This window comes from Mobula birostris, chromosome 10 (assembly GCF_030028105.1).
Source record: "Mobula birostris isolate sMobBir1 chromosome 10, sMobBir1.hap1, whole genome shotgun sequence".
Taxonomy (NCBI): domain Eukaryota; kingdom Metazoa; phylum Chordata; class Chondrichthyes; order Myliobatiformes; family Myliobatidae; genus Mobula; species Mobula birostris.
The window spans coordinates 15,056,381-15,077,221 of NC_092379.1; the positions used below are offsets into that span (position 1 = coordinate 15,056,381).

A 20,841-nucleotide genomic window follows, 5' to 3' on the forward strand; every position below is an offset into this window, starting at 1 on the left:
CCTGCCTATCAGCCAACCTTCTATCCATGCTAGTCTTATCTTTTCCTGTAATACCATATGTTCTTGGTAAGCAGCCTCACGTATCGCCTTATGAAAAATCCAAGTAAACAACGTCCACTGACTCTCCTTTGTCTATCCTGCTTGTTATTTCCTCAAAGAATTCCAGCAGATTTGTCAGGCAAGATTTCTCCTGAAGGAAATCGTGCTGACTTTGGCCTATTTTATCATGTGCCTCCAAAACCTCATCCTTCATAATGGACTCCAACATCTTTCCAACCAGTGAAGTCAGTAACTGGCCTATGTTTTCTTTTCTTCTGCCTCCCTCCCTTCTTGAAGAGTGGAGTGACATTGGCAATTTTTCAGTCCTTCAGAAATCATTCCAGATTCTAGTGATTCTTGAAAGATCATTATTAATGGTTACACAATCTCTTTAGCTATTCTGGGGTGTAGTCCATCTGATCCAGGTGACTTATCTACATTCAGACCTTTCGGTTTCCCAAGCACCTTCTCCTTAGTAACAGTGACTGCACTCACTTCTGGCCCCCGACACTCTTAAAATTTCTGTAATTCGGTGAGGACTGACCTAAAATACTTATTAATGTTCGTCTGCCATTTCTTTGTCCCCCATCGCAACACCAAAGTCACAGGGGGATTCTGCAGATCCTGGAAAATCTTGGGTAACACACACAAAATGCTGGAGGACCTCAGCAGGTCAGGCAGCATCTGTGGAGGGAAATGAACAGCCGACCTTTCGATCTGAGGCTCTTCACCCGGACAAATCCGGGTAGAAAAGAAATCCCGGTCATGGTCTCGACCCAGAACATTGATTGGGTAAAGCGCTTGGAGCTGGCCTTGGGAAAACTGGATGTTGGGAACCTCAGGACTGGTGGTGGCCACAACTGGAGGTCGAGGGGTCAGTTACTCTCGCCTAACCCGCCCCCTACAAGAGTCCGCTTGGAAGGTACAGTGTTCAGGGTGAAGAGAGTTGGTACCACCTGACCCCAAAGCTAAATAGCGCAATAGAAAGGGATTCTCTCCTGAGATCACCCTCACCCCCACCAAAAATTGTCAAGGATTGGGGGGGGAAGTCCACATAAAACAGCCAAAATGTAGACTGGCTTCTGTCAGCCAACAAATTATTCCAGGAATGAGAAGCTCTGGTTATAAGGAAGGGGGAATCGGGACAAACAACTGATCCTATATCGAACCAGTATGAATTCAATGGGCCAAATGTCCTCGTTTGGTGCTGTCGACCTTTCTGTCACTCCGTGATTATCAAATTAAGATGGGGTTATCTCAACCAATGAGCCAAGAGAGTGAGCGGGCAGTGAGAAACAGAAGGTGTTCGAAATCCAGAGCTACATGGACAAAGTTCTGGAAGAACTCAGCAGGTCAGGCAGCATCCCCGGAGAGGAATAAACAGTCGACATTTTAGGCCAAGACCTTTCACTGAGACTGGAAAGGAAGGGGGAAAAAGCCAGAATAAGAAGGGTGGGAGAGACGTAGCCAGTGCAAGCTGGCAGGCCTTAGGTGACGCCAGGTGAGAGGGAAGGTAGGTGGGTGGGTGGGAGAGAGGGGGGATTAAGTAAGAAACTGGGAGGTGATAGGTGGAAAATGTAAAGGGCTGAAGAAGGAGGAATCTGATAGGAGAGGAGAGTGGAGCATAGGAGAAAGGGAGAGGGAGGATCACCAGAGGAGGAAATAGGTAGGTGAGGAGAAGAGAAGGGGTAAGAGGTAAACTGGAATGGGAATAGAGAAAGAGAGAGCAGGGAGGCATTGAAATAACCAGAGGTTGTTCATGTTGCCAAGTTAGAGGCTAGGAGGAATGAATCAGAATGAGAATCGGGTTTAATATCATTGGAATTTGTTGTTTTGTGGCAGCAGCACATTGCAATACATTAAAAGCAATGTTGTTTACTGAAGTACCCATGGCTGTGACTGGATTTCAGCTGTCCTAGTCCTAACCGGGGAATATTTGATGATTCCCATTGGGGTAGGCAAACGTTCACCTTTTAATGTCACCATCTCAAGGATAAGGTGTATGAGGTGTTGCTTCTCCAGCCTGAGAGAGGCCTCGTCGTGGCAGTAGAGGAGGCCATGGACATGTCAAAATGGGAATAAGAGTGGAATTAAAATGGCTGGCTACCAGGAAAGGGTCGGTGAGAGAGTCTACAAGGACCCCCTTCCTCTCCTGTCTTCCCAGAGTGAGGTTACATGCCTAATCAAACCATACGAAAAGGAGGGAAGTTTTCCCTGTTGTTACAACATACTGACCCATTCACTAACAGGTTAAGAAACACTGTGGTTATCAGAAGTGCTGTGCTGTACTGTACAAGGTTACTGAGCTTGCAGGGAGTTTTGAAACTCTATCTAAGCAGGAAACAGATACGCTTATCTATCATCCAGGGACCTCGAAGTAATTTTTTGCAAGGCGTCAGTTCTCTGAACACTGTTCTTCAAAGGAGAAATGGGATCTCTCACACCCATGAGGATTTCCCCTCTCAGTTACCAACGGAGTAGGGACCACAGAGTGTCCCCATTATCAATATTTGAGTCTTGCCACCAAATACATTAATCTGTCGCAAAGTAACATCTGCTGATGAGAGGTTGAGGAAGGGTCAGAGGGTGATTCAGCCTGGTGGCAACCTAGAGGGGACCTAACGCTAACTCCAATCTACACTTGCTCCCTCTCCTAACACTAATGTCCCTCATGCCACATCCTTAACATTTGTCCCCATCCCTAACCCTAACAACCCTTTGCCATGACACCCCACACTCAACCTCGCCCCCTGACCCAATCCTAATGTCCCATGATCCTGACCTCCACACTTGACCAGCCTACCCGCACCCACTCCCTCCTCTAACACTAAAATCAACCCAAACCTGTCCCTCATCCTCCTGCAAACCAATTGCCCAGGATCCAGGCCGTGACCCTCACCCCACCCCGAATGTTCTGACCTCTGGGTCTGATACAACATAAGCATGAGCGAAAACCTTTCCTCTCTTACCCCGCAGACACCCCCACATTGCCCATGATCCTAACAAAGCTCAAACCTCCCCCACTGCCCCCTCCCTGTACATACATACAATACTTGGGACCCACATCCTACACTAATGAACAGTAGAGCATAGAACCACGCACGAAAAGCTGGAGAACTCAGCAGGTCAGGCAGCATCTATGGAATTGGATAGATAGTAAACATTTTGGGCCGAGACCTTTCTTCAGGACTGAGAAGGAAGGGGAGAGACGCCTTTATAAAGAGGGGAGAGGAAGGATAGAAGCTAGAAGGTGATAGGTGAAGCCAGGCGGGTGGGAAAGGTCAAGGAGTGAAGAAGGAGGAATCTGATAGGAGAGGAGAGTGGACCACAGGAGAAAGGGTAAGGAGGAGGGGACCCAGGGGGAGGTAACAGGCAGGTGAGAAGAGGAAAAAGGTCCGAGTGAGAGATAGAGGGGGGGGGAATTAATAATTGATTACAGGAAGGAAAAATCAATATTCATGCCATCATGTTGGAGGCTACCCAGATGAAATATAAGATGTTGCTCCTCCACCCTGATGGTGGCCTCATCTTGGTACAAGAGGAGACCATGGACTGACATGTTGGAATGGGAATGGGAAATGGAATTAAGATGTTTGGCCCCAGGAAGTCCTGCTTACAGCGAATAGTGCGGAGGTGCTCCCGAAGCAATCTTCCAATTTATGATGGGTCTCATCATTGTAGAGCAGAAACCCCATTAAACGCGAGTGGAGTGGGATCAGGCTACTGAAGGCGTGGGCCAAATCAGTGGGGCAGAGGCTGTGAGAAAACAGATCCTCCAATAAGAACACAGCAAACACAAGCGGGAGGGATAAGGTTTCCACTACACGCACACTGACACCCAAATCCTAACTTCAGTCTGAACGCTGACTTCATACTGAACCCTGAATCCAACTCGAATCCCAAACCCAAATCCATCCCAAACCCTGGCATCAAGACAAATCCAAATCCTAAATCCATCCCGAGCCCAAACTCCAACCTGAATCCCATCCCTAAATCCAACCCGAATCCAAACCCTAAATCCATCCCGAAACCAAACCCTAAATCCATCCTGAATCCTAACCCTAGATTCATCTCGAGCCCCGACACCATCCCAAATCCAAATCCTAAATCCATCTGAAGCCCAGACTCCAACCTGAATCCCGACCTTAAATCCAACCCGAATCCTAACCTTAACTTCATCCTGAGCCCCGACACCATCCCAAATCCAAACCCTATATCTATCCCGAGCCCAGACTCCAACCTGAATCCCAACCTGAATCCAAACCCTAAATCCATCCCAAACCCTGAATCCCAACCCTAAATCCAACCCGAATCCTAACCCTAAATCCATCCTGAGCCCTGACACCATCCCAAATCCAAACCATAAATCCATCCCAAGCCCAGACTCTATCCTGAATCCAAATCCTAAATCCATCCTGAGCCCTGAATCCAAACCCTAAATCCATCCTGACCCCATACTCCAACCCGAATTCTATCCCTAGTCCCAACACCAACACGAACCCAAGCCCTAAATCCTTCCCGCCCAGACACCATCCCGAATCCTAACCCTAAATCCAGCCATAGCCCTGACACCAACCCAAATCCAATTCCTAAATCCACCCCAAACCCTGAATCCAACCCAAATCCAAACCCTAAGTCCATCTCAAACCTAAATCTAAACCCTAAATCCATTCCTAGCCCCAACTCCAACCCAAACTCTATCTCGACACCAATGCGAACCCAAACCCTAAATCCATCTCGCCCAGACACCATCCCGTCCAAACCTTAAATCCATTCTGAGCCCTGAACATCATCCCGAATCCTAACCCTAAATCCATCCTGAGCCTGGAATCCAAACCCTAAATTCATCCCTAATGCTGATTCCAACTAGTATCCTAACTTCAAATCCATCTCGAACCCCAAGACCAACCTGTACCCTAATCCTAAACCCATCCTGAATCCAAACCCTAAATCCATTCCGTACCCTTGACTCCAACCCAGAACCCAACCCTAAATCCATCCTGAGCCCTGACTCCAGCCCCTAAATCCACCTTGAACCCCGATCCCAACCCGAATCCTAACCTTAATTCCTCCCCGAACCGCCGACCCCAACCCTGTTGAGAGAAAAGTCAGAGGAGGATAGTCAGACCAGTTCCTGCTGACAGGAAGGCGACAGTAACTCAGATAACTACGCGTTACAACAGTGATGTGCAGAAGAGCATCTCTGAATGCACAACATGTCGAACTTTAAAGTGGACAGGCTACAGCAACAGAAGACCACAAATATACACCCAGTGGCCACTTTATTAGGTGGAGATGATTTGTACTAAAGTGGTCACAGAGTGTATGATACTGCCAGTAACATCCATGTTTTGAGACTCGTTGATTGCCAGCACTAAATGCAGATAGATTTTGCTAACTCCCTTCACCGAGCACCCTGTGTGAACTGTTTCAGGGCTGTCTCTGGATTCCCACCAGTGCTGGGACGCAGCTGGTTGAAAGGATATAGCACCAGGAGCCTGTGGGCGAATTCCGACGACGGGATGATCCAGATGTGCATCATCAGTGTCACGTTCACAGTCTCGCTGCCGCACCGCAGATTCCCGTCCACATCTGGGGAGACACGAAATCACACGTCACAAGGGGTCCGCCCAGGGTGGGAGCCCAGCGCCCGACACGGCGCGGAAGTCACCCTCAGATGACAACGCGGGCGTGCGGTGGGCTCAACAGGTTCCACTCTGAGGCAGAAATTCATTGCTTTGTAGTCAGCGGAATAATGTGACAGGCACGAGGCGTCACACAAATACTGCAGCTGATGGAAATCTGAAACAAAGTAGTCATAATGTTTACAGTGTGCAGAAAGCCCTCCAGGTCATTCACATCTATACTGACCACGATTCATTAACACATAATTAATTACAGGGTATTTGACAATTCTATTAACATACGTACTGCGCAAAAGTCTTAGGCACACACACACACACACACACACACACACACACACACACACACACACACACACACACAGAGATATATATATATATATATATTGCAAGGGGTCTAACACTTTTGCACGGTACTGCATTTGTCAACATGGAGCGGGAATCAAGTTTGTAAATCTGGAGGGAGTAAAGGATGTCGGGAATAATGAGGGTGGAGTGCCGTGGGAGGGGTGAGGGACAGGTGGCAGGGAAGGAGTGCCAGGGGGAGGGGGGCACACCCAGCCCCAAGACACCGGGCAAGGTCACTTGTGTTACAACCATGGATTCAGAAGCACAGTAGATACGGCAATCGTGCTTGTGTATTTGCACGTGTCGGCTAATTATTATTTAATCGTGATAGTATTTAACTCCATACCTGTCGTTGTAGTGCTTGTCGAGACTTGGACAGAGCACAGCAACACTTCACTGCCTGTTTGCTTGGAGGGAAGGGGGGCCCTGTCACAACCACGTATCTACTGCGCTGACAAATCTGTGGTTGTGACAATTTGATTCCAGACAATTGGTTTATTGATCATTACAGAATGTCTCTCTGGTGCTTTCTGCTCCCTTCCCCTCCCCTTTCCCTTTTCCCAACTATGATTCCCCTCTCCCTGCCCCCTTCCCACCCTCAGTCCACAATGGAAACCCAGATCAGAATTAGGTTTATCATCACTCACATACGAGGGGTGATTGATAAGTTCTAAGGTAGAAAGAGTCAGTTTTAGAAAACCTAGCACATCCCTCCTACATGTACACACTTAGTCCAGCAGTCGTGGAGCATACAGATCCCTTCTTTGTAGAAGTGGTCCACAACAGGGGTGATTGATAAGTTCGTGGCCTAAGGTAGTTCATGAGTTATTAACTTCAAACTTTCTGCATTATCACTCAAAGAGTTGAACTGCACGTGCATGTAACGAGAGTGTCTTGGACCTCCAGGTGGTCCACAGCGGGGGTGATTGATAAGTTCGTGGCCTAAGGTAGAAGGAGATGAGTTATACAGCTCTCGTTACATGCACATGCAGTTCAACTCTTTGAGTGAAAATGCAGAAAGTTTGAAGTTAATAACACGTCTCCTTCTACCTTAGGCCACAAACTTATCAATCACCCCTGCTGTGGACCACTTCTACAAAGAAGGGATCCGTATGCTCCATGACCGCTGGACTAAGTGTGTACATGTAGGAGGGGACTATGTTGAAAAATAAATGTGCTAGATTTTCTAAAATTGACTCCTTCTGCCTTAGGCCACAAACTTATCAATCACCCCTCGTATGTCATGAAATTTGTTTTATTTTTTGCAGCAGCAGTACAGCACAGTACATAAAATTACTACAGTACTCCGCAGAAGTCTGACGCACCCTGGCTATATGTATGTGCCCAAGAGTCTTGCACAGTTCTGTACACGGATGGGATGGGTATGCAGGGGTATAGTCCATCTGCAGGTAGATGGGACGAGGCAGAAGTAAACAGAAAATGGGTTGGCACAAGAGCTTTGTCCTGTGCTGTAGTACTCCGGGACATGTTAATATACACAGGAATTACCTCCCATTCCCTCATCAGTCCAATGCTTGGAGTTCCACAATCCCTTGACTTCAGAATTCTGCTGAGTTACTCCAGCATTTTGTGTGCATTCCTCTTTGACTTCCAGCTTCCGCAGATTTTCTCGTGTTTGAGCAAGCAAGAGGTTTCTCTCTCGGGAGCGACGGAGGATGGGATGTCTCAAACAAGAGCAAATCTGCAGATGCTGGAAATCCAGAGCAACGCACACATGAACGGCTGGAGGAACTCAGCGGGCCAGGCAGCAATTAAGGGAAAGAGTAAACAGTCGATGTATCAGGCCGAGGCCCTTCGTCAGGACTGGGAAGGAAGTTGAGGAGTCAGAGTAAGAAGGTGGGGGGAGGGGAGGAAGAAGCACAAGGTAGTAGGTGATAGGTGAAACCGGGAGAGGAGGAGGGAAGAGCTGGGAGGTTGACTGGTGATAGAGATAAAGGGCTGGAGAAGGGAGGAACTGATGGGAGAGGACAGAAGACCATGGAAGGAAGGTGGGGGGGGAGGTAAGGAGACAAGGTGAGAGTGGGAAACAGGAAAGGGGAGTGGTGGAGTTGGGGGGCAATTACTGGAAGTCGGAGAAATTGACATTCATGCCACAAGGGTGAAGGCTTTCGTGCGTCACGTGTTTTAATGTACATGCGACTCACAGAACACTAAAACATACAGTGAAACGCATGTCTCTTGCATGAAAACTGATCAGCGAGGATTGTGCCTGGCAGCCTACAAGTGTTGCCACACTTCAGCTGCTAACGCAGCATGCCCACGACTCACTAACCTTAATCCTAACTGCACACCTTTGGACTGTGGGAGGAAACCAGAGCACCTGGAGGAAACCCACACGGTCACGGGGAGAACGTACAAACTCCTTACAGACAGCAGTGGGAATCAAACCCCAACTGACGGTACATCTGGTACTGCAAAGTGTTGGGCTGACCACTACGCGACCGAGCCACCAGAGGCAAGAGGCCATTCAGCCCTCTGCGGCTGCTGTGCTGTTCAATAGGATCCCCAGTGTTAATTTCCCGCACTAGACTCATCACCACAGGATCAGCTCATGTCTAACATCACTGAGCCCTCTGGGAAGCCACTCTGCGTTCACACAAGCCTCATCGGCTCGACTAACTAAACTTTCTGACGTAGCTGCCACCCCGCCAGGTGGACACAGAGTCCGAAATGCCCCTTTCTCTCAGGGAAACACTCTTGAGTGTGGCACAGGAAGTGCAGGTGTTTGCCCTAGGGAGGCAGTCACCCCGGCTTCCAGAGCTTCGAACACAGTCCCCTGCCCTGCTTCCTCCACCTCTGAATGGTCAGCATGTTGAAACACCAGGTCGATTACACCATCCACCCCTGCCCGTGCAGTTTCCTGTTCCAGACAGCCATCTTGCTCTTCTCCCTTTCTGAATTCAGCAGCCAATGCCACCCTGTCAGCGTGTAACTCCAAGAAACTTCTGCTGGGTTCCGGGTGCTGCTATGCGGCTCCCAGCATGTTCAGGTCTCCAGGGCTTAAAGGAGCATCACCTTGCCCGCGATCTCCAGGGCCAGAGGCCAGAGGTCGAGCCACCATGCTCTCACTGAGTGGTGGAGGGGCAAGACTGGGAGGCCACTCCTCTGGAGGTGAGCCCGACCTCCAGTCCCTCTTGCTCATCACCCGCCGATGAATGCCACCTGACAACGATGAACGAATACGATGGAATTTGTCGTTTGCTGCCTTGTGCATGTTCTCAGAAAGTGCAAACTAATCAACTCTGATGAAGGGTGCGACGGAGGGCACTCGCTAAACGCACTCCTTACGCATGCACATTCGTACACGCCTTGTCATTCTGTTGTCATGGCGCCGAGCCTGCGCACTTCAATGTCTTCCCCCGGTCTCTTCCCATGACGGGTCCTAAACCGAGCTGATGTGCTCGGTTGGCCTTTTAGTGCCTGTCCCACCGTACACTGCAGAACATTCCATTTCTTTAGTGATAAGGATGTGCAAATGTATATATATCATTTGTTTACTGTATTTAAGGTTTATTTTGTGATATGATTGAGGGATGCATCACATTCTGATTCATGTGTTGCTTTAAGTTAACTGTTGGTAATTAAAGATGGTACAGTAGGTCCTCGTGATGAATAAAAAGGAGCTGATCACTCTCAGCAGGAGAGAGAGATCGGGGCTGCCAGGGGTTTACGCTGGACAAAAATAGTATGGAGCTATTGTTGTGCTTTTTGGTCAATATCCTTTTGTAAGTATTGGCAGTTTTCACTAAGTTTTGAAAGTTTGATTTTCGATGCACCTAATAAACACCCTTGGACTAAACTGCAAAGTGGCACCAGCCATTTTCCCTTTGGTCATAACCCACGTATCTAACAAAGGACTTTAAGTGCTAACAAGAGAAAATCTGCAGATGCTGGAAATCCGGGCAATCCACACAAAATGCTGGAGGCAGTACCTGTGGGAGAAGAAAGTACAGCCGACGTTCCGGGCCGAGACCCTCCGGCAGGACTTTAAGCAATAGCTCTGCTCCTCTCCGGGTGTTTTAGTGTGTCCACAGGGTCAGTGTGACCAGCTCGAAGGCTAACCTGACCTTGGCTCGTCGCTACAGTGAGCTGCATTTTTATAGCACCTGGCACATCCTCGGGACATCTCACATCGTCCTTCTTCAGGGGCAGGGTGTCACCAGAAAGGCTTTGTGGCCCATCGCCCCACTGAGCAGGCACTGGGGTCTGATGCTTTGAACCGCTGCAGAGTCACGGGTACATCGGCCAGGACAGGGGCTTTTACACAGCAAGATCCCACAAAGGGCAAGGTGACGGAGGCCTGAGTATCTGTGACGCTTGTGCTGAGGGATAAACACAGGGGTGTGGAGAGAGAGGGAGGACGTCGTTAGGCTGGAAAGAATGCAGAAAAGATGCACAAGGACACTGCCAGGGATGGAGGTCTTGAGACTGGACAGGCTTGGCCATTTTCCCTTGGAGTAAACGACACTAAAGGGTTCCCTCACCAAGTCGTTTAATATCACAACGGACAGATAGGGTGGATGGTCACAGGGTAGGGGAGAGCATAGGTTTAAGGTGAGAGGGGAAAGATGTAACAGGAACCTGTATGGCAGAGGGTGGAGAGGATACTGTACTGTGCAAAAGCCTTAGGCACGTGTATAGATCCGGGGTGCCTCAGCCTTTCGCACAGTGTGGTACTGGTCAACATGGGGCGGAGAGCGAGTTTGCAAACTGGCGGGAGCAAAGGATGTTGGGAAGGGTGAGGGTGGGGCGCCGTGGGACGGGTGTGGGACAGGTGGCAAACAAGGAGTGCCAGGGTGGGGAGTGGGGGGGTTAGTGTGGGTGCAGACACACCCAGCCCTGAGACACCAGGCAAGGTCATTTGATTCCAAACAATTGGTTTATTGATCATTACAGAATGTCTCTCCGGTGCTTCCCTCTCCCTTCCCCTTTTCCCAACCACGATTCCCCTCTCCCTGCCCCCTTCCCACTCTCAGTCCACAATAGAGACCCAGATCAGAATCAGGTTTATCATCACTCACATATGACATGAAATTTGTTTTTTTTTTGTGTGGCAGAAGTACAGTGCAATACATAAAATTACTACAGTACTGTGCAAAGGACTTGGGCACCCGAGCTGAATACATGTGCCTTAGACTTTTGCACAATACTGTATGGAATAAGTTGCCAGAGGAAGCTGTATGTGCAGGTACAATATCAAAGGTTAAAAGAAATTTGGGAAAGTACATGACTAAGAAAGGTTTAGAGGGACGTGGGCCAAATGTAGGCAACTTGGTCAGCATGGATGAGTTTGACCAATTTCTGTGTAGTGTGAATCTATAGCTTCAGAGACAGAGGGAGATGTAGATCAATAGAACGAGCAAGGGTAACAAACAGAGCAACAGAGTAATATAGATGCAGAGCTGGGCAGAGAAATGGCAGATGCAGTTTAATCCAGAAATGTGCATAGAGATACACTTTGGAAGGACTCAGTCCAAAGATCTCTCACAAGTTGCCTGGCAAGTTAACAAGGTGGCTAAGAAGGCCTTTTGTGTGTTAGCTTTCCTTAGTCAGGAGATTGAGTTCCAGGTCTATGACGTAATGCGGCAGATCTATAAAACTCTGGCTGGACCACATTTAGATTATTGTGTTCGGTGCTGGTCACCTCTTTATAGGAAGAATGTGGAAGCCTTAGAGAGGGTGCAGAGGAGATTTACCAGGATGCTGGACGGATTAGAGAGCACGTCTTAGAAACCTTCCACTAGAGAGGAAAGTTTGAGTGAGCTGGGGCTTTTCTCTTTGGAGTGAAGGAGGCTGAGAGATGGCTTGACAGAGATGTACAAGATAATGAGAGAGACAGACAATTCCCTTTTCCTAGGGTGGCATGGCCAACAGCAAATGGCAGCTGCTGTGTATTTAATATTTCAGTAATATCGTAAATATTTTGTTTAGACCATAAGATACAGGAGCAGAATTAGGCCATTTGGCCCATCGAGTCTGCTCTGCCATTTCGTTATGGCTGATCTATTTTCCTTCTCAGCTCCAAAATCCTGCCTTCTCCCCATATCCTTTCATGCTCTGATCAGTCAATAATCTATCAACCTCTACCTTAAATATACCCAATGACTTGACTTCCACCGGCACCTTTGTCCATGAATCCACAGATTCACCATTCTCTGGCTAAAGAAGTTCCTTCTCATCTCTGTTCTAAATGGGTGTCCCTCAATTCTGAGGCTGTGTCCCCTGGTCTTAGACTCCCCCACCTTAAGAAACATCCTGTGCACATCTACCAAGCCCTTTCCAGATTCGATAGGATTCAATGAGATCCCCCCCACCCACTCATTCTTCTGAATTCCAGCGAGTACAGGCCCAGAGCCACCAACTTCTCCTCATATGACAAGCCTTTTGATTACAGAGTCATTTTCATGAATCTCCTTTGAGCTCTCTCCAGTTTCAACACATCCTTTCTTAGGTATGGGGCCCGAGAACTGCTCACAATACTCCAAGTGAGGCCTCATCAGTGCTTTATGAAGTCTCAACATTACATCCTTGCTTTGAAGCAGTGAAGCAGGTGGCAGGTGCTCTTACCTAGCATGTCTGCACTGATCACTAAACATCTTTTTGCATGAATACCACCCACCCCATTTTAGCTCCTCTGATCTCCCATCATCTCCTCACAGATTCCACCGCCCGCCGACTTAATTAATCCGCCAGGCAGCCACCTCACTGGGACGTGGAAGGGAAGATGGGAGTGCCCGGGGGAATTGCGCCATCGCGGGGATAACGCGCCCGGACAGGGCGCGAGGTCAGGGACGGATCTGGGTCACTGACGAGGCACCGGCTCCGCTCACTGAGCTGCCCTCCAAACACACAGCAAGGCTTCGCGGAGGCTGCTATCTGCAGGATCGAGTGTGCTTGCTGGTTGGTGTTATCTCAGCCGGCTTGTTTTTGACAACAGTCAAGGTTCCGGGGCTGAGGGAGATGGTGCAGTTCGCAAACCAAAGATGCAACTCACAGATTACTCTTCTGACTAATTTTGAACGATTTCTTACCCAGATTCAAATGGCCAAATGCCTGATAATGATCACCCATTCAGGTCAGGCCTGTTAGGAAGCTCGGCTCCCTCTTTTTACTTAATGCAGTCCTGTGCTTCGCTCGACCCCACTGGGCAGCACTGGCCGGTCTAGACCAGGGGCTTCCCAATCTGGGGTCCTTGGGGTCCACGGACCCCAATGCTTAATAGTATTGGCCCACGACATAAAAACGGTTGGGAACTCCTGGTCTGGACCATTGAGGGTGGGGGGGGGGGACAGCCAAAGCAGAGGCTCTTTAAGGATACTGTCATCAAATTTCTGCAGATTTACTGCGCAGTCCATTCTGACTGGCTGCATCACCATCTGGTAACGAGGGGCCTCTGCACAGTTTCAGAAAAAGGTACAGAGCCTGCATTTTCATTTTTCTTATTTCAGAGATACAGCGCAGAACAGGCTGAGCCGCGTCACCCAGCAACCCGCCACTCTCACCCCGGCCTCATCACGGGGCAATTGCCCCTGACCAATTCACCTACTAACCGGCACACACAAAATGCTGGAGGAACTCAGCAGGCCAGGCAGCATCTGCGGAAAAGGCTGGGGGCCTCGGCCCGAAACGTCGACTGTTGACTCTTTTCTGCAGATGCTGCCTGGCCTGCTGAGCTCCTCCAGCAATTTTGTAGGTATTGCTTTGATTTCTAGCATCTGCAGATTTTCTGTTGTTCGCGAACCTGCTAACGGGTACGCCTTCGGACAGTGGGAGGAAATCAGAGACTCAGCCAGCCCCGTTATGGGCGCCAGCTTCCCTGCCGTCAAGGAGCAATGCCTCAAGACAGCATCCGTAGTGAAGGACCCTCACCAGGGTATGTCCTCTTCTCATGACCAACATTCAAGGAGAAAATTATATATATACATTTTGCACAGTACTGTATTTGTCAACGTGGAGAGGACTGAGAGTTGGCAGATCTGGCGGGAGCAAAGGATGCTGGGAATGCCAAGGGTGGAGCGCTGCGGGAGGAATGTGGGATGGGTGGCAGAGAAGGAGTGCCAGGGTGTGGGAGGGGTGGCATGGGTGCAGACACACCCAGCCCTGAGACACCAGATAAGGTCATTTGATTCCAATCAATTGGTTTATTGATTGTTACAGAATGTCTCTCTGGTGCTTCCGCTCCCCCCTTCCCCTTTTCCCAACCATGACTCCCCCTTCTCCCTTCCCCTTTTCCCAACTACAATTCCCCTCTCCCTTCCCCTTTCCCCAACTACAATTCCCCTCTCCCTGGCCCCTTCCCACAATAGAGACCCATGTCAGAATCAGGTTTATCATCACTCACACATCATGAAATTTATTTTTTTTGTGGTAGCAGTACAGTGCGATACATAAAATTACGGTGGTACTGTGCAAAAGTCTTAGGCACCCTAGATATATATACTGCATGTGTGTAAGGGTTTTGCACAACACTGTAGAATTCAAAATTATAATAGCATAATTTCAAATTTATTACGGTGCTGTGCAAAAGTTAGAGGCACCTTTGCTATAGATATGAGCCTAAGACTTTTGCCCAGCATTGTATGTCAGCAATAATAAGCCTGATTTTGACTCAAATGATCTTGCTGATGCGGGGGGCCTAATTCTGAGCAACATGGGACACACTTTGCCTCGTGCCTCCGACATCTGACAAACGCTCGCAGGTGGACATCAGAGCCATCGCAGGGCGAGGGGACCACAGGCACCTCCGCGTCGCAGCGTCTGGGGTCTCGGGCGGTGGGCTTGCGGAGGTTGTCGCGTTTCCCAAGTCGGTGGCTTTCAAGGTGAACACCAGGAGGGCTGGTTTCCTGAGTGTCAGGTGATGAGGCAGCATGTGTGCGCTGTGTGGGACGCTGGGGTGCTGGGGTGGGGGTGGGGGGGTCATAAAGGGCTGAATTTCCAGGTTAGTATCTCGCTGCTTTTCTCCTCAGCCCTCCTACATCGGCTGCAGGGTCCTCTGAGGTTTAGAGGGAGGCTGGAGCGTTGCAGAGTTTCTCAGTAAACGCCCACGAAGATTACTATCTCCCTGTTCCGATAAGCCTGCCTCTGTTCTCTACAGGGACTGCATCAGGCGCCCAGCATTTCCCGCTGAGGCTGCCGAACGGACCGCAGATGTTAGGGAATCGCAGACAGCACACAGGGAGAATCCCCCACACACTTCGGCAGCAAGCTTATTGACGTCTTCTGCTTGCAATCACAAACGAGAGAAGATCTGCAGGAAATCAAAGTGGCACACACAAGATGCTGGAGGAACTCAGCAGGCCAGGCAGCATCTACGCAAAAGAGTAAACAGTTGACGTTTTGGGCTGAGACCCTTCATCAGGATTGGAGAGAAAAAAGAACCCTTGGATGTACATTTGAGGCCAGAGGTTTAAAGTGTTTGGTAGAAAGGTGGGAAGGAAGGTGAAGAAAAGTTCTTGCTTGGCTAACTGCGAAACAGCTGGGAAGGGTGCCCTTTAGAGGGTAGGGAGCCTGTCTGGTGGAGCCCGGCCTGGGCCGAGAATGGACAAGAAGGTGAACCAGACATGGCCACAAGGAAAAAGCAGAGCTCTTTGAAGAGACGGCACACACGCAATGGACCGAATGGCCTTGACTCATGGCGCGCACAGAAAGGATGGGGGTGGGTGACTGCAGCAATGCAGCGGGTAGTACCGCTGCCTTCCAGCTCCAGTGACTCCGGTTTGATCTTGAACTCGCGCGCTTGTCTGTGCGGAGTCTGCACGTCCTCCGTTTGACCACGTGCGTCGCCTCGGGGTGCTCCGGTTAAATAAATCAGCCATGATCGAATGACAGAGCACACTCGACGGGCCGGGTGGCTTAACCCTTCTCCTATGCCTCATGATCTTTTACGCTGAGGGTCATTGGCTGTGGGTGGGCCAATCACAGTGACCAGGAGATGTGGAGTTCCACCACAAAGTCCAGGCAGGGTTCGAAGGACAGATTTCTCCTGGTGACAATCAGACTGGTTTCTACATCCAGGAAGGTCAACAGCAGAGTGGGGTGACCATTAGTCTATGAACCTAAAGGTCAAATTCCACATCTCCTGGTCATTCTGACTGGCCCATCCACTGTCCAAGTCAATGTGGGAGAACCTCAAAAGCATGGGGCCTGAAGGTAGAGATAGGGGGACCTGCAAAGAAAAAGGGTCATAGTTTCAAAACATCAGAGGTCAGCTATTTAGAGCTGAGGTGAGAAGAGTTCTCTTTACCCAGAGGAGCATTGGTGACCTTGTCAGGATTTACAACAGTACAGTTGTTTCACGGTGACTGACAAAAACAATAGAGTTTTCATTTAAAGAAAAAAGCCATTTAATTTGAACTCAGCGTCATTTCTTCACCTCTGCCCTCAGATTGCTGAACAGCCCACGAAACTCATTATTCCTCTTTTAAGCTATTTATAGTTTTAGTTGCAACTAATAGTATTTTTTAACGCCTTGCCACAAAAACAACAAATTTAATGACATATACTCAGTGGGTACTTTATTGGGTCCACCTGTACACCTGCTCATTAATGCAAATATCTAATCAGCCAATCGTGTGGCAGCAACTCAATGCATAAAAGCATGCAGACACGGTCAAGAGGTTCAGCTGTTGTTCAGACCGAACATCAGAATAGGGAAGAAATATGATCGAAGTGTCTTTGACCGTGGAATGATAGCTGGTGCCAAACTGGGTGGGTTGAGTGTCTCAGAAACCGCTGATCTCCTGGGGTTTTCACGCACAACAGTCTCTAGAGCTTACGGAGAATGGTGCCAAAAGCAGCAGGCGTCCAGTCAGCTGCAATTTGGTGGGCAAGAACATTTCGTTGACGAGAGGAGTCAGAGGAGAATGGCCAGACTTGGTTCAAGGGGACATTAACCATGCATTACAACGGTGTCTTCTGCAACTGGAAGTGCAGAGTATCGGAATTTGTGGCCCAGGGGTTAGTTGGGGGGGGGGGCGGTGGTGGTGGTTACTGCAGAGTTCTACTGACTTTCTGCAGGCTTTGAGCTTGTGTATTTGCAGACCTGCACAGAGTAGATGAGGCGATGCAAATGCAGAGGCAAGAGAAACGAAAGTGCCCGCAGATCAGACGCAGACTGATCTTTGTCCTCTGCCATCTGTGGGTACAAAGGTCCTTCAGCTTAATCACAGCGTTCCTGAGCTTTGGACGTCCCGTCCAGGAGACAGTGAGTCACGCAGTATGGGAACAGGCCCTTTGGCCCATCGAGCCCATTCTGACCAGAAAGCACTTACACACACTAATCCCCATTGTTACCACCAGAAAGGTACAAGAGCCTGAAGACACACACTTAACATTTTGGGGACAGCTTCTTCCCCTCTGCCGTCCGATTTCTGAATGGACAATGAACCCATGAACACTACCTCAATATTTTTTTACTCTCTTTCTGCATGACTTACTTAATCTAATTTTTATATGTATTTTTAATTGTAATCTATGGTTTTTAAAATTATTATGTATTGCAATGTACTGCTGCCGCCTAACATTAAATTTGACGCCATATGCCGGTGATACTAAACCTGATTCTGATTCTGACACTAATAACTTTAAGGTGATTGGTTGAAAGTACAGGGGGGATGAAAGTAGTAGGGTTTTTTTTTTCCACACAGAGTGGTGGGTGTGTGAATCCAGTGCTAGGGGTGGTTGTAGAGGCAAATATATTAAGCACATTTAAGAGACTTGGGCAAATGAAGGGTAATGTGAGAGGGAGGGATTGGTCTGATCTTAGAGTAGGGTAATAGGTCACAGAATATTGTGGGCCGAATGGCCTGCACTATGCTGTAGTGTTTTATGCTCTATATAAGAATACTTCCTCAACAATTCTCCCTCAATCCCCCTTCAAAAATATCCCTTTACAATCACTCCTTAATAATTCTTCTTCAACAACCCCTCCTTAAAAATGCCCCCATCAACAATCCCTCCTCAAAAATATCCCCCTCCATTTGCTTATTAATAATTCCTCTTCAACAATATCCCCTTCCAATTGTTCCTTAATAATCCCTCCTCAACAATATCCCCTCCAATCACTCCTCAATAATTCCTCCTCCCTTGACAATCTCTCAATAATTCCTCCTCAACAATCCCCGTCATCAATATCCCTCAACAATCCCCCCTCAACAATATCCCTCCACAATCTCCCCTCAATAATTCCTCCTCAACAAAGCATTCTTAATAAGCCAAACTAATCAAGCACCTCATCCCTTAATGTGCAACCTTTCTCTGCACAGAATGGCCCACAAATTTACCAGCAGTCTCAAAATACATCAGGACACTCTGAGAGGTATGACTGAGACACTTTCTTTTTCTAAAATTAGCATGTTTGGATTCAGCCCCCACGTTGTTCATCTTGTTACGCCAAGAGAGAAACAGAAGGTGCAGTCCAAGACTACAACACCCTATTCGCATAGAACAAGCCTCTTTGTCCCATCTCAGGTGCTTTTGGACAGGATTTGCCTCCCACTTCTCCAGTTCTTCACCCTGCAATGTGAACCCAGCTGCCTGACCTGCTGAGAGGGTGCCAGCATTTGATTCCGGTCTGGTGCAGAGCTTGTCTTGGCCCTCCCCCCTCCCCCAGTGGAACACAGCTCCGTGAGGGAATAGGATACACAAGAGGGGTGGGGCCAAGCCTAACTTTGCACTCCACTATGCTGGACTTGGGAAAATAACCCTTTCTTAACAGACACCAGCAGTAAGTGTATTTAAAGTTGAGGTTCCCAACCTTGTTTATGTCATGGGCCCCAGGTTGGGAATCCCTGATTCAATGAAACATTAAACCTTTCAGTAACTTGCATAGAAGGATCTTGGGATCCAAGTTCATCATCGTTATGCGTTGTGTTGTATGACATGGGTCATCACGATCCTTGCCCATGGCTGTTCTTGGCAAATATTTCTGGAGAAGTGGTTTTCTGTGAAAGGCCATATCTTTACAAGACAGGTGACCCCCCCCCCCTCCACCCCAGCCATTATCCATATTCTTCAGAGATTGTCTGCCTGGTGTCAGTGGTCGCATAACCAGGAATTGTGATCTGTATCGGCTGCTCGTACGACCATCCACCACCTGCTCCCATGGCTTCATGTGACCCTGATTCGGGGGGGGGGGGGGTTGGTGTTGGGGCTAAGCAAGCGCTACACCTTGCCCAAGGGTGACCTGCAGGCCAGCGGAAGGGTGGATCCTGTGCAGACAGAAGGGATTGAGTTCAATTTCACAACGTGGCAGACACAGACATCTTGGGCTGAAAGGCTTGTACTCATTATATATTGTTCTGTGCTCTAACTGCAGATTACAGTGTGAAATTTACCCAGTGACGATTACAGCTCTAACTGCAGATTACAGTGTGAAATTTATCCAGTGACAATTACACCTCTAACTGCAGATTACAGTGTGAAATTTACCCAGTGACGATTACAGCTCTAAATGCAGATTACAGTGTGAAATTTACCCAGTGATGATTACAGCTCCTCACACAGACCATTCCTATTCGAGACATGCCGAGATTTGTTTGTAAAATGTAAATGCAAATTTAACAAAGAGTTCGGAAGCAGCTTGATAATTTTGGAAATACACACACACACTCACATAAGCACTCTCTAACACACACACATACTCACATAAACACTTTCTAACACACACACACATACACACCCCACAGATAGACACAGGCAGGAACACTCACACACACACTCACACACACACTCAGACAAGCAAACACACACACACACACTCACCCACCAAGAGATACACTCACACACACAGACACACTCAGATATACACATAGACACATACATGCACAGACAGACACACTCTCACGCACACTCACACACAGACACACACACATTCACACTCACACACAGACAGACACACACACACATTCACAGACACACACACAGACACACACACATTCACACTCACACACAGACAGACACACACACACATTCACAGACACACTCACACACACTCATACAGACAGACACACTCACACACAGACACACACACATTCACAGACACACACACACAGACAACAACGCAGTCTCACTCACACACAGACACACTCACACACAGACACACTCTCTCACACATTGACATACACAGACACACACATTCACAGACACAGTCACACACATCCATACAGACACACACACCCATACAGACAGACACACTCACACACAGACAGACACACACATTCACAGACACACTCACACACACCCATACACACAGACACACTCTCTCACACACTGACATACACAGACACACACACACATTCACAGACACAGTCACACACACCCATACAGACAGACACACTCACACACAGACACACACACCCATTCACACATAGAGACACACACACAGACAATGACACACCGTCTCACTCACACACAGCCACACACAGGGACACTCTCACACACGGTCAGTATGTGGACGGAACACTTACCAAAAGATTGTATGCATTTCTTCAGCAGTTCATCCAGGCTGAGGGCCTTGGTGAGTGGGGAGATGGACATGATGGCTTTGGCCTTGCTGATCTCTGCCGGGCTCGGGCAGGTCATTCGCCGCCGGCACTGCCGCTGAGAGACCTTGGTGCCCAGCGTGCTCTGGTACTCATGCCGAGTCTTTCTGTGGTGGGAGAGGAGAGTGGAGACGGCAGATAAGTCAGACAGCTCAGGGTAAATACAAAAAGAATGACGGAGAGAAGGAGAAGGACTTCAGCAGCACCTCACATGACAGACTGAGCAAAATACGTCAAGGAACAAGAAGATT

General features: G+C 48.6%; 1 protein-coding gene across 5 annotated transcripts in view; it reads right to left on the bottom strand.

Moving 5' to 3' along the window:
- The window catches only part of LOC140203839 (RAS guanyl-releasing protein 1-like), a 204,044-nt gene that overhangs the window by 65,719 nt on the left and 117,484 nt on the right, over nt 1-20,841 (bottom strand). For all 5 annotated transcript variants that reach the window (XM_072269959.1, XM_072269962.1, XM_072269961.1 and 2 more), the window contains 2 exons: nt 20,516-20,697; nt 5,526-5,631 (listed from right to left, as the gene is read on the bottom strand). In XM_072269959.1, the coding sequence (XP_072126060.1) occupies nt 5,526-5,631; nt 20,516-20,697 (288 nt within the window). The remainder of the gene's footprint in view (nt 1-5,525; nt 5,632-20,515; nt 20,698-20,841) is intronic.